This window comes from Scedosporium apiospermum (genome assembly GCF_000732125.1).
Source record: "Scedosporium apiospermum strain IHEM 14462 chromosome Unknown SEQ_SAPIO_0090, whole genome shotgun sequence".
Classification (NCBI taxonomy): Eukaryota; Fungi; Ascomycota; class Sordariomycetes; order Microascales; family Microascaceae; genus Scedosporium; species Scedosporium apiospermum.
The window spans coordinates 721392-734152 of NW_015971791.1; the positions used below are offsets into that span (position 1 = coordinate 721392).

A 12761-nucleotide genomic window follows, 5' to 3' on the forward strand; every position below is an offset into this window, starting at 1 on the left:
TGAGGATAGCCAAGAAGGTAGAGTCATGGATTAGGCGTTGAGGATGGGGTGTTATATATTTCGAGCTCTTTTGTGGATACCCGGAACCTGCGGTACTCAAGGACGAAAGTGCAAACATGGCGGACGGGATCCTCGCCGGTTTCTTCTAGATGTCGGCAAGGAAGCGTCGTCATCACGTCTTACAGATAGACAAACATGAACAACCAGGACACAGAAGGACTGGGTTTCGGGGAGCCGAACAGACACCCTTCCTTCTTTCCTAGTATATTCCGGCAAACGAGCTAACGTCATTGTGATGAGAAGCGCCTTGAGCCCATTGCCTTCTTCATACAACTAGGGGAACCCAAGAAAATGATGAAGAGTGCGAGCTCCTAGACGAGGCAGGGAGAAGAGAAGCGCCTCACGATCAAAGAATCGCCCATGATTGACGAACTGCCAATATCAGGTCCCATTGATGAGATCCGATTTCCCGTTGCGTAAGGCATCACAGACCAAGAAACCAACATGCATATTTGCTCTTGGTGGCGAGATGTTCGTCCCATCTTGCCATTTCCACCATCAGCTCCTCATCACAAACCCGTCTTGTAACAACAAACTGCTAGGTTCTAAACGACGGAGCCACCGACGTTGGTAGTACCCGAGCCCGAAGCGGCGAAAGCAAGCTGTCAGAGAAGTTCCCGACGGTACTCACAAACACCCGTGTGTTGGAGACACATACCAGCTTCTCAAATCAAGGAATCTGGAAGGACATTTGAAGCAATTGGAAAGTTAATTCACGTTTTGAAACCTCAACGTACCAGAGGGTTGAGCACCGCCTCGGCTGTAGGGTCTCACGACAACTGGACCAGGAGGAGAAGGTCAAAGAAGAGAGAGGAGAAGACAAGACCGAAGGAATATGACAGGCGTAGTAAGGCCGATTAAGGATCGACAGAGGTGCACGTCAGGTCCAAAAGGAGTAAATGACGCGGGGAGGAACGTAGTACACTCCCGAATTGAAGAACGAAACTGAACCTCTTCAGAAGCGGATGTAACGGAGCCAGCTACATTCGTTTCCACAAGGTCATCATAGGTGGGAGACGGAGAGGATATGTCAGGGAATTCGATGTTTTTCATCTTCTCGACGAGTAGGACTTGCTCCCCATCGAGCTAAGGCCCTTCAGAAACATTACGAACATTATATTCTACCCGAGATAGTGGAAAAAAGAAGAGCATGAAGACGGAGGAGGAGAAAAATAAAAGAAAAAAAAAATAAATAAATAAATACAAAAAGCTCGCTCGCGGCGCGCTCCTAGGATCGAATCCTTATTGCTTGCCACGAGCTACGAAAATTGCGATTTTCTAACCTTCTGAGCGCTCCAATTGACCACTTGGCCATTGGTCGTAGTGTCACAACTACTTGAGCTGCTCGGTTGGAAGCCCTTGCCGTATTCCCGTATATGAAGCATACGGCCGGGGTCGAGTGTGACGAGGAAGGTGCACATAGGTGAGGAGTTTGCTGGTGAGCGCCATGATACCACGGGCTTGAAGCAAACGAGTTAGGCGATGCCAACTGGACAATCATTTCCCTCACCATATAGAACCAGGACCGCAAGTCTCGTCATACATACCGCTTCGAGGTGATGACTCCTGGGAGAAGAGGCCGGAAGTCATCCGCCCCAGTTGCGCCAAACGTACGCGCAAGACATCACACCAATGCAATGCCAGACCATACAATTCTTTCACATGCAGCCGTCACAACCGTAACTGAACCCGCACATTCGCAGCCCAAGTGGTTTGCCCTTTATGATTTCCCTGTTCTAAAAATGACTTCTCGGATGGATTTCTTCCCTCATGCCCGATTTGCTCTAACCAGAAGAACGAAAAAAAAAGAGAAATAAAAGAGTCCGACAGCGGACCTATCACCCCGCTCCTCACCCCCTTTTACTCCTCCTCTCCTGCTTAGTGGTCTAGTGGTCCTCATCATGCACCTCCTTGGAGTACGTGGCATACTCCTCAGCGCTCATCAAAGCATCAAACTCCTCCAAGCTCGACTCATCAACCTCGACCTTGGCGAGCCAACCACCACCAGCCGAATCATCCTCAGGCACCTGGTTAATGATCGAAGGCTTCTCCTCGAGCGCCGTGTTGACCACGGTAACCTTGCACTTGACAGGACTGTTGATGTCGGAGGCGGACTTGACGGACTCGACGGCGCCGATGGCATCGCCAGCCGACACCCAGTCACCGTCGGTCTCGGGGAGCTCGACGTAGACGACGTCACCGAGGGCTTCGGCGGCGTATTCGGAGATGCCGATGATGCCCGTCAGCTTCTGGCGGTTGATGTCGATCCATTCGTGGTCTTTTGTGTAGCGCTTTTCGAGGACTGTTTTGAAAATTTGGAAGCAAGGTCGTGGTTAGCGAATTGGGTTCTTTTTGGTAGCATTTTGTCGTTTTCCCCCTGTCTCTGGTTGTTTGAACGGGTTATCTCGGGTTGGGCCGAGGATGTAGTTTTTTTTTCGCGGGGGGAGGAAATGGTCGCTTACCGACTGGGGAGCTCGAAAAGGCCCTCGCGCGGAAGATTGTCCGTACGGGGATGGTCTTGCAGAGAGTGGCGGGCCTCACTGCCCTGAGGGATCGAGCAATTGATGCCATTGTGAAGAGGATTGTCGAGGTATCTGTGGAGGAAATGGACGGTAGACGGGAATGAGGTGCGAGTTACAATCGCATGACCTTCGAATTGGGATTGGATTCAAGTTATCACAAGGAGTGAAGCAACGAAGATAGCTCGGAATCATTTTAGTCATCCGGAGTTATCCGTGGACCGATGGAAACCAGAAAGAGTCATCCAGCAATTGGCGTTCAGGGTTGAGAGGGGATTGGCTGGAATGGTTCGGGCCAATCAGAACAGGGAGCGCGTTGCGGGGGAAGTTGAAGATTCTGGACTCTCTCTCTCTCTGTGTGCCCCGCGGACTCGGAGTCCGCCTTTCCTTCTCCCGGACAAGTCTAGACCCTAGAGCCAAAGGCAGTGAGCCTGGACTCCAAGAGCGCAAAGGGTCAAAGGTCCTAAAAAGGTTGGGCTCGTCATGGCATGGGGGTATGACATGTCAGCACCTGCATGACGGGAAAGGGTGCATAACATGAGGGCAGGACGCGCCGTCTCCTTTGGCCAGGCGCGTTGATGCGAGCCATCCCGAATCTATCAAAGCCCTGTGCTGTCATGCTCTACAGTCTACACTCGACTAGTATAGTGTAATTTACGGTGTAAGACGATTACGGTGGGGGAAATAATGAAGCTTGGCTAGAACTGGAGATTCCCCTGGCAAGTTCTCGCCAGGAAGATGCAACATGGTCAGTATTTATTTTGAAGGGGACCACCAACACCAGATAAGATAACAAGCCCGTGATATCGTCCAAGGGTCAAGGTGTGGCACAACAAGAGCAGGTTGGGACAAATTAGAGCTGAAGTGCAGTAATATCAGACGTGGGACGGCATTTGATGGGATGATGGCGAGTGGTGCGTCGCTACATGTGGACGTGTGTGGCTCAGATTTGATATTATCCGTGGTTTACAAATAAACAAAGGGGGAATTGTTTGAGGGAGGGCGACAAGAAAACTGAAATATACACCAGGGACCCCGTTTTCTTAACGCATCGTTTATTTGACGGGAAATGAAATAAAATGCCACCAAGGACGTCGAAAAAGGCATCGAATTTTGCTTGACAGAGGGGGAGAGAAATAAGAGCATCAATCTTCTTTTCAGGAGAACAGCAGTGTTCAAGCCCTTCCCAACGACAACTGCATTTATTTGGGGCGGCCACAATTTCCAGCAGTGAGTCGCCAATCTAACTCTCACGCGTCGCGTTGCCCACATTAAATTTTCCTGCAGCCACTCAACGCTAAGCTGGGCGCTCACGAGTCAACACCTGGCAAAGTTTTGCAAATGAAGGTGAGGAGATGAATGTGTTTCCGTTATGAAGTACGTGACCGTAATGGACAATAGGGTCCACTTTGGGATAATTTGTTCGAGTCAAGTCTTGGACTGTTGCTAAGTTGAGGCTCTATAGCCCGACTTCTCCTCCAATGCGTGGACAGGAGTACTCCAAACGTCCCAATGTTCAAGAAGGAACAATGAGGGGAGAGTTGGATTAATACAACACACCCATCATCTTCCCCCTCAGCTTGGACAACTCGTATCCACTGCTGTTCCCCTCGCGATCCGAAATACAGTAAGATCTGGTCGCGAACGGTAAGACCCTCAGTGTCTAAGGTCCGACCTTCCTCGTACACCTCGTCGATAGCTGGACTTCAGAAGCAAATACCTCATGTGCTCTGTGTCTCGATCCCGGTGATGAAATCAGACGGAAAGAGGGGATGTTTCTTCCATCTTCGACTCTTAATAACAGCCTTTCCGTTCCTCTCCGTCCCTGACCACGGCACCCCCCATCTGACGTCTCTTGACCAATGTCAGGCTGTTCTTAGCACCTTGACGGCGCTAGCGGAGATGAGACTGAACCGTTTGACCACTAAAAAGCCGGTGTTGGAGTCCGTAATCATGCTGGTCTTGCACCGTGGCTATAGCCTCGAAGCCCTATTGATCTGCCCCTCGCCAGCAAACCGTACCATAATTGTTACGAGGATGGCCAGCTGGCGGACCCAATTTCCTGCTCTGTACCTTTGTAAATTGCATTGAAATGGCCTGGCAATATCGTTGGGGAGCTGCAAGTCGAGACGGTGGTGCAAGACAGTCCCCTTCCTTTTAATACCGTGGGAAGTCGCTCCTCACTTCATGTCCGTTACGATTGGATACGTACAAATTGTAGCGTGGAGACGGGAGACGGAGATTGATACGTCCTAATTTTGACGATACCTGTGCAAACTCGCTCTCTCCTTCCACCACCTCCCCTCGTCCTCAATCTTATCCTCCCAAGTCGCCTTGCAACCGACTCCACCGGATCACGCTTATTTTCGCCAACCCCAAACCTGCAACCTCCTCGACCGCGACCTCACCGAACGTACCAAGTAAAGTACGTCGCTATCCCGCCAGCGTCGAGCCTTTTTGCAACCAGGAGGAGGAACGTCTTACTACCAGATGTCTTTCTAGACTTCAACACCAACACCACAACTCCCTCCCCTGGTGGAGGCCCACACTCACTGACTGCCATCGACGGACAAATATCAAAACGACCAACGACGCCTACGAAGTAGAGTGGCAGGCAAGGTATGGCAATCCTTACCTTTCCCCGTCCTCCGCCTATCTCCACAACCCCATACCGCATCACCTCCCACACCTCAAACTGCCACTTCGACCCCAGCCCAACTCAGGTCAGAGCTGCGCTTGCCGTAGAATTCTACACCCCGCCATTGGGCCATTGGCGATTATCTTGACCGGCCACTTCTCATGCCTTCCCCAAGGCTTAAACCTCCTCGTCTCAGCCCATACTTCTCTACCACGCCCTCTCTTGTTCTCCGCTTTGGTATCGCTGACGCTCTTTTTTTTTTTCCGCCCCAAGCAGTGTAGTAGCGGCAAATTCGCTGGAGAACGGACAGGACTCTGGGATATTTAGGGGCCGCGACTCTTAGCTCAACCTTACGCCTGTTGAGGAGCCTTATCCCCTCCGCTTACGACCCTCCTACCCCCGAACTCGCCGTTCGCTACCTAGTTTCGTCACCGTGGATTCCTCAACGTTATCAATCGGGTCTCCGGCCCAGTTCCACGACGCTCTGGACACTATGGAGCACGATCAGACCCCAACCCCAACCCACGATCCCCACGAGGACACCATTGGCGGCATCGAGGGCTCTCCCCATATCGGCGGCGCCGCTCAGAACAACGGCTATGCGCGGACAGAGACCCGTCATCACCACCAAAGCCAGTCCCTCGACCAGGGCCTCTCCAACTCGCCCAGACCAGAAGATACCATGGACCCCACGAACCGATATACCACGCCCCCCATCCCTCTAGCGCCGACCAACATATCGCGACCCGCCTCTCGTCTCTCCGCCGGCGGCGGCGACCGCAACGTCCAGGGCTACCCCCCGGAGTACTCATCCCGCGCCGGTCCGAGCGAGCAAAAGAGCCGAGATCACGTCGTCATTAAGGTCGGCATGGTGGGCGATGCCCAGATCGGAAAAACAAGTTTGATGGTCAAGTACGTGGAGGGAAGCTGGGACGAGGATTACATCCAGACCCTTGGTGTCAATTTCATGGAGAAGACGATTAGCATCCGGAATACGGAGATTACATTTTCCATCTGGGATTTGGGCGGCCAGCGTGAGTTCGTCAACATGTTGCCACTCGTATGTAATGATGCGGTTGCCATTTTGTTCATGTTCGACTTGACACGCAAGAGCACCCTCAACAGCATCAAGGAGTGGTATCGTCAGGGTCGCGGTTTCAACAAGACGGCCATTCCTATTCTTGTGGGGACCAAGTATGACCACTTTGTCAACTTTCCTCGTGAGGACCAGGAGGAGATTTCAAACCAGGTAAGGGGGTGGTTAGGTCGCCTTTGGCCTTGTTGAAAGGCTGGTATTGGAATTTCCCTGCTAACCGGAGCTTTCTAGGCCCGGCGGTTTGCCAAGGCGATGCGTGCAGCGCTCATTTTTAGCAGCACGAGTCACAGTATCAACGTCCAGAAGGTAAGCAATGCAGTTCCGAGACCGCGGAGATAGTCCAACGCCATGTTCGGGGTCTTGTCTGTCAGCAACCTCGAAAAAAAATTGCTAACGGCTCTCATAGATCTTCAAGATTGTTCTCTCGAAAGCATTTGATCTCAAGTGCACTATTCCCGAGATTGAGAACGTCGGCGAGCCGCTACTTCTCTATCAGTCCTGCTGATCGAGGATATACCTCTGGGTCGCTCTCCACCAATCTACTCGAAGCCCCTGGGCGAAAACCACGCTGTCGCACTCCCCTATTTGCGGAGTCATACATGCGTAGCGAGAAAAAGCCTTTGTGCAGGAAATCATCCGCGCTACTCGAGCAAAACTCACGGCCAGGTGTCGAGAAATGGCGTGCCTATCTGAAAAAAAGGAGGGAAAGAAAAGAACCCTCGTTCTTGGGCAGCCATATATGGAAACCAAACTTGATAGAAAGACTATAATGATGATGAAAGCCACGGATTAACGAGCCAGTTTCTTGGCATCACACATAACAACAACACCCCATCCACCCATAACACACTCACCCATGAAACTTGCACCCCAGACACAAAAGAAAACTGCCCACCGAAGCTCTCTTCGATATCTCCTCCCCCGAACTTGTCGAATAATCCCTGGCTTTGTTCCGGCTCTTCTCATCTTCCCCCTCCCCCCCCCCCCCCCCCCCCCCCCCCAGGTGTTGTTTTCTCTACCGCAGCCTTGTTTAGGTTGTTGTTGTTTTTATTTTTTCCTTTGTATTTTCCTTTGTCTTTTTTTTTTCCGTTTCACCGCCATCTGCCTTGGTTCGATCCTTGCGGTAGGGGTCAGGAGAAGGTGGTGTTTTAAGGACTTGGCCACCCTCATTTTTTGCGCTGGAATCCCAAAGTGTGTAATAGTTCTTTAGGAGAAGTAAAGAGTTGAGATTCTTGTTCATCTTCTCGCTTTTTTCTTTTCTCTTTTTCTTGACTTGAGGAGAGAAGGGGGGGACGGTGTGAGAAGCAAGAGTTGAGAGATTGAAATAAGAGCCGAGAGGCTGAAGGACAAATAAGTGCAGATCGAAAGCATACCCGTCGGAGAGTTGAGTCGATTAGAACAGATGAGAATCTTTTTTCTTTACAAATGTTGTCTTTTTTTTACAATTTGTAGGTAAAACGCGCAGTTGAAGATTTTCAGAACAGGGAAAATGCAAGAAACAGAAAAAAAAAAAAAATTATGAAATATTGCATGGTTTCTGGGATTGTGTTTTGGTGGGATCTTTTTTCCTTCCTTTTTATTTTGATCCCTCAAGCTGTTTTCATATGGTTATTGGGGAGGCAGGAGAGTCGGAGGACACAAGTACGCGAGAATCCTTTGGGACGCAAGGCTGGAAACCAACTTGATGGAATCCCAGGAGAGAGGAGAGAAGGGAATGGGAGAAGAAGAAGGTTATGTCTCGCATCTACGGACGAAATAGAACCAGTGTCGAGGCTTCATCAGACTCAGCTTGCTTTCTTGGCGTGCGACCTAGAGGTTGCACTTTGACGTGAGGAGCTGAGGCAAGTCTGAACTGGCCCAGGTGGTGTTCGGCGTCAAGAGGGCACAAGAAGACAAACAACGGAGTAAACCTGGAAGGGGGCAAGTGGAGAGGAATAGAGAAATCTCGAGATAATACCATCTTTGGAACTAACAATGCCTCCTAATCTGTACACTCTTGTCACAGTCCTTTCTCACTTTCACTACAAACTCTTCCAACAAGTCCTCATTCACTCCAGAATGGCCTCATTCAACTCCCAACTCCTCCGCACAACCAAGTAACAAGACCCAACCCGCAACCAAAAAAAACTAAAAACAGACATACCCTTACTCTATCCTTGAGAACCCTCGGGAACAGAAACAAACGATCTCCCACTCGAGCTCCGAGTCTGCGCTCCCTTCCCCTTCCCACTCACACTCCTACCTCTAATCTTGCTCACAGACCCGTACATCCTGACATCCCATTCACCAGACTGCGAGTCCTCGTTCCCGTCCCCCTGGGCAGTTTGATAACTAGACTTTTCCGTAGACACTGCTTTGCGACCTTGGTCTGGCTTACTGGTTTGCGCCAGGGAGGAACTCGGGGGCGATACTACCAGCGTAGGAATCTCGGCGCCGCGGCCGTCGGATTGGATATTCTGCGAGTTGGAAGCTGTAGATGATGCTTGCTGCTCTTGAGCTAGCACAGGCTGCGGGGCCATCTCAGGATTGCCAGGCTCGGTGGCGATGTCGCATTCGTCCGTGCTAGAGAACCTCATTTCCTCCACGCTCCGTTCGGCGGGATGAGACATGCTCGAGTGGGAGCGGGAACGACGATCCTGGGGTCGAGTCCAAGCGATCCCCACCACATTGGAGCGAGGTTTATACGGCACGTCCTTTTCCACGGACGAACCGCTTGCTCCGGACAGCGTGAGGGTGGGAGCTCTCATCCGGCCAGCATCTGGCACGTTCGCCTTGGAAGAACCCTCGCCAGCATCGGAATCCAGGGCAGCCACGGGATCCGAAGACCCTTTGTTACTCTCGCGCACCATGTCCAAAGTCTTGAGTGTATTCTCACTCCCCCTCGAACTCTTCGCCTCCTCAATATCATCCAACCTCGTCCTAAACCGCGACACCCCACCCTGCCTTCTCACACCCCCATCCCGCACAGGCTCCAGCGTCGGCGAAATAAACCCAAGCCCGGTCTGCGCCGCCACCGCGCCCTCGCAGGGATGCTCGGACAAAAACTCGCCAAGGACAGTCCCACACAAGTTGTCCGGATCGTCGCAGCGGCCTCCAGCCCAGGGCGATATGGTCATCGGGGCATTGGCTTCGTACCCCGCGAGCTCTTGACGGCGGCGGTTTCGCTCCGCGCAGAGCTCGTATATTTGCTCCTCGCTCTCGACGAGGAAGGTACATGGGAGGCACCAGGCTCTGAAGTTCTCGAAGCGTTCGGCTTCTTTGAGGCCGAAGCCGCGGGCTCGTTCTCTTTGCCATGTGAGTTCGTGTCCGATCGAGACTTTTTTTTCCATTCTATGTTAGCATCTGGATATTGTGTCTGTGGGGTTTCCATGATGGGATGGTTGGCTGTGAATCGATGCAAAACGCACAACAGCAGAGGAAACAGCAGCATGTATGGAAACACGATAGCGTGCAGACTCGGTTGCAGTCGCAGCTGGGAGTCCCGAGGCCATCGCCGCCTTGCTCGAGGTCGTCCAGGCGGTGATTGATGCGACCGAACACGACGAACGGGCAAGTGAAGGAGAGGATACGGAGGACTGTGGGCGACCATGGACCACGATTGGTGCCTTGGGGGAGTCGGCCGAGGATGTCTTCGACGTAGTCGACGGTGGCTTCTAAAGACATGTTGGAATATAACACTTGGGTTCATAAGGTGGAGGCTTAATGATGGGGGGTGATATTGGGTAGAAAATGAAGTTTGGAATTCAGATTGACGGGATCATTATATGAACAAATGGTATCGTATGCTTTCAGTAGAAATAAGTTCCCTTAACCAGACTGAATGGTCAACATTGAAGTATCACAGTATCTCTATCTCTCCGTTAGGTGCTGTTTCCCCCATGGCGAGAAGATCCTGTTTGTGTTGCGATATCTGGGAAAGCGCATCCGACATGCCTGGAAGGAGGACACTGGAACGATGGAAGACTTTCCCATTTGGCATTCAACCTTCCAAGCTGGCGTCGCATCCCAGAGGTTCGCGAGTCTCAATTAGACGGTCTGGATAAGGCTTTGTATCAGCTCTATCCAGTCCTGTCCAAGTCCGTTAACATGAGGTGAACTGATATGTAGAAGAGGAGGCAACACATAGAAGCGGCCAACCCACAAGTTTCAATTTTGAACTAGAAACTAATAATAACAACCCATAATTCGTCGCATAGACATATTGATATCAACACACCAAGCTGCATCGATGCTTGTATGTGTGTACATTATCAACCTGGAGGCGCCAATTCCACGATAAAAGATCCTCTCCAAGCCAAGAGTCAACTTCCCCCCTTCTCATTCTCAAATCCCATCTTCAACCCCCGAAGCAGATGTCTTCGTCCCCGTCACGGTATTCCCCTTTTCCTTCTTCTACACACCCACTTCGTCAGCGGCCGTCTCCCAACAACCTCCACACTCCGTCTACTGGCCTCCCAATACAGAACATACCTCGGACTCCAACCTCACCTCATCCGAGGCTGCCGCCTCCGTAGAGGGAGGCTTCTCCTCCTTCCCCGTCGTCTGCACAATAGGGACGGTCCTGCTAGGCTCCTCATTAAACGACCCACCCTTCTGCCTATTGACGGAATCCGAAGGCTTTTCGCCTGTGAGAGCTTTCTTGGCGGTTGTAGGTGTTGTGCGGGAAGTACCCCAGAAGAACCAGGCAAGGGCGGGGATTGTTACGGCGAGGGTTATCGGGAGCCTTTTTTTTTTGGGTTAGTTTTGCGATATTCTTTCTTAGGTTTTTTTCGATAGAAATGAAGCCGTTCGACATAAACGGATATCTTTTCGACGGTCCCGGTCTTTTGCTATATGGAAGGGGAAGGAGGGAAAGGAGGCTTACAAGGGGGAGGTTTTCTGAGGGCCCTTATTAGTAGGGCCTGAACTTGCGCCGCCAATGTTGCTGTCCTCGGCTGCGTATCTGCGCCGGAAGTGTGCGAGAGGGGTTCGTGGAGAGATTCGGGCCCTTGTGAGGGTGCGAAGCGGGTGTACTTTTGTGAGAGACATGGTCGAATAATAAGTTTGCGATATCGAGTTAAGAGTGTAGATGCAGGATGATGACGATGATGATGACGATGATGATGATTCGAAGGTGGGAGAGCCTTGTCGACCAAATCGTTTTCAATGTGATGAATAAATAGTATTGTACAGAACGAAAAGAATACGATGACTGGCCCTTTCCTTTTGAGCCTGATTACTGAGATCAAAGTCTCTCAGTCTCTCCCATACCAACGAATCTGTGCCACTCTGACTTCATGATCCTACGAAGCTACCCAGAGGTACCCCGTCCCTCTCCTTCCCACATCTCATATCGACGCAAAAGACCCTAGAAGCTTTCCGTACCCTACGAAATGCCCATTTCCCAGACTCGCCAATTGGCCAAATCCCCAACTCGGGGGTAGCTCCAAGTCAGATTGCTGTCATCATAGTAGACATGACCTCTGTCCTCTGTTCTCTGGGGAAGGAGGGGCATAGGTGGATGACGTCACGGGTGCAGAGGTTGAAAAGCGTTGAAGACGTAAACATGATGACATGTGTAGATGGGCTGTAGCGGGTATGGGAGCGCTCTCAGAAGTGTAAAAACGCAGAGGGGAGGGAATTGTAAGGTGATGAGATGAAAGCGGGAGTTCTGTTCACTGTACACGTCCGAGTCTGCTTCTACGTACTATTACACCAAATTTGGAAACTTGTTCCAAGGTCCTCCTCTTCTTAGATCACCTCTTGCTCGCTGTCTTGGTATCGAATGAGATTAGTCTGATGATATAATCACCATGGAGACTTCGCTTAGATCCCGAGATTAACGTGGCCGCATCTTCTAGTGTCAAGCTGGTACCTTTGGACCGTGGTTGGGATATTCTCCTCTCGGTTGTGATAGAATTGGAACCAGAAGAGCAAAACGATACTGATACCCAGAATCCCCTTCGTCACGTCGAGGTGCAGAGAAGCGAACTGGAACCCGCTTAGTACCACAACGACACTCTGAAACAACATCAATCAGAAGCACTAGTGGTTTAGTGGTAAAATTGGTCGTTGCCATCAATCGCAGCTTCGACTAGCCCCCGGTTCGATTCCGGGCTAGTGCATCGAATATTTCTTTTCTCGCTGAAGTCGTTTTTATTTTTATTTACTCTTTTTTTTTTTTAATCTTCTTGATTAAATTTTTTTTTTTTTTTCAAAATCATCCATGAGCTTGCTGCCATCTATCTCATTCAAAGATTCTCTTTTCTCTTCTAAAAGCGACAAACATCCCCGTCTAAATTATCCATGCAAAATCGTTGGGGAAACAACGTGCCCCCTTTGTTTTTTTGTCCGTAGCTCTTCGGATCTTCAAGTATCGAGGAATCGTCGTTTATGAATGTGCCCATTAGTTTATCCGTCCCCTTAGAATCCGGGGTTTTCCAGAAAATGTAAAAATCAAATTTCCATC

General features: G+C 50.8%; 3 protein-coding genes across 3 annotated transcripts; 1 reads left to right on the forward strand and 2 right to left on the reverse strand.

Moving 5' to 3' along the window:
- Positions 1-1946: 1946 nt before the first annotated feature.
- Positions 1947-2631, reverse strand: SAPIO_CDS4050 (uncharacterized protein; the record flags this gene model as incomplete). The annotated part of the gene is made up of 2 exons (XM_016786701.1): positions 1947-2362; positions 2523-2631. 2 exons carry the CDS (start codon positions 2629-2631, stop codon positions 1947-1949), a joined length of 525 nt encoding a protein of 174 aa, XP_016643677.1.
- Positions 2632-5710: 3079 nt separating this feature from the next.
- Positions 5711-6818, forward strand: SAPIO_CDS4051 (uncharacterized protein; the record flags this gene model as incomplete). The annotated part of the gene is made up of 3 exons (XM_016786702.1): positions 5711-6466; positions 6545-6619; positions 6720-6818. The coding sequence occupies 3 exons, from the start codon at positions 5711-5713 to the stop codon at positions 6816-6818; spliced, it is 930 nt and encodes a 309-aa protein (XP_016643678.1).
- A 1645-nt stretch (positions 6819-8463) lies between these two features.
- SAPIO_CDS4052 (uncharacterized protein) lies at positions 8464-11341 on the reverse strand (the record flags this gene model as incomplete). Its single annotated transcript, XM_016786703.1, has 4 exons — positions 8464-9629; positions 9861-9966; positions 10784-11036; positions 11178-11341. The coding sequence occupies 4 exons, from the start codon at positions 11339-11341 to the stop codon at positions 8464-8466; spliced, it is 1689 nt and encodes a 562-aa protein (XP_016643679.1).
- Between the last annotated feature and the right edge of the window lie 1420 nt (positions 11342-12761).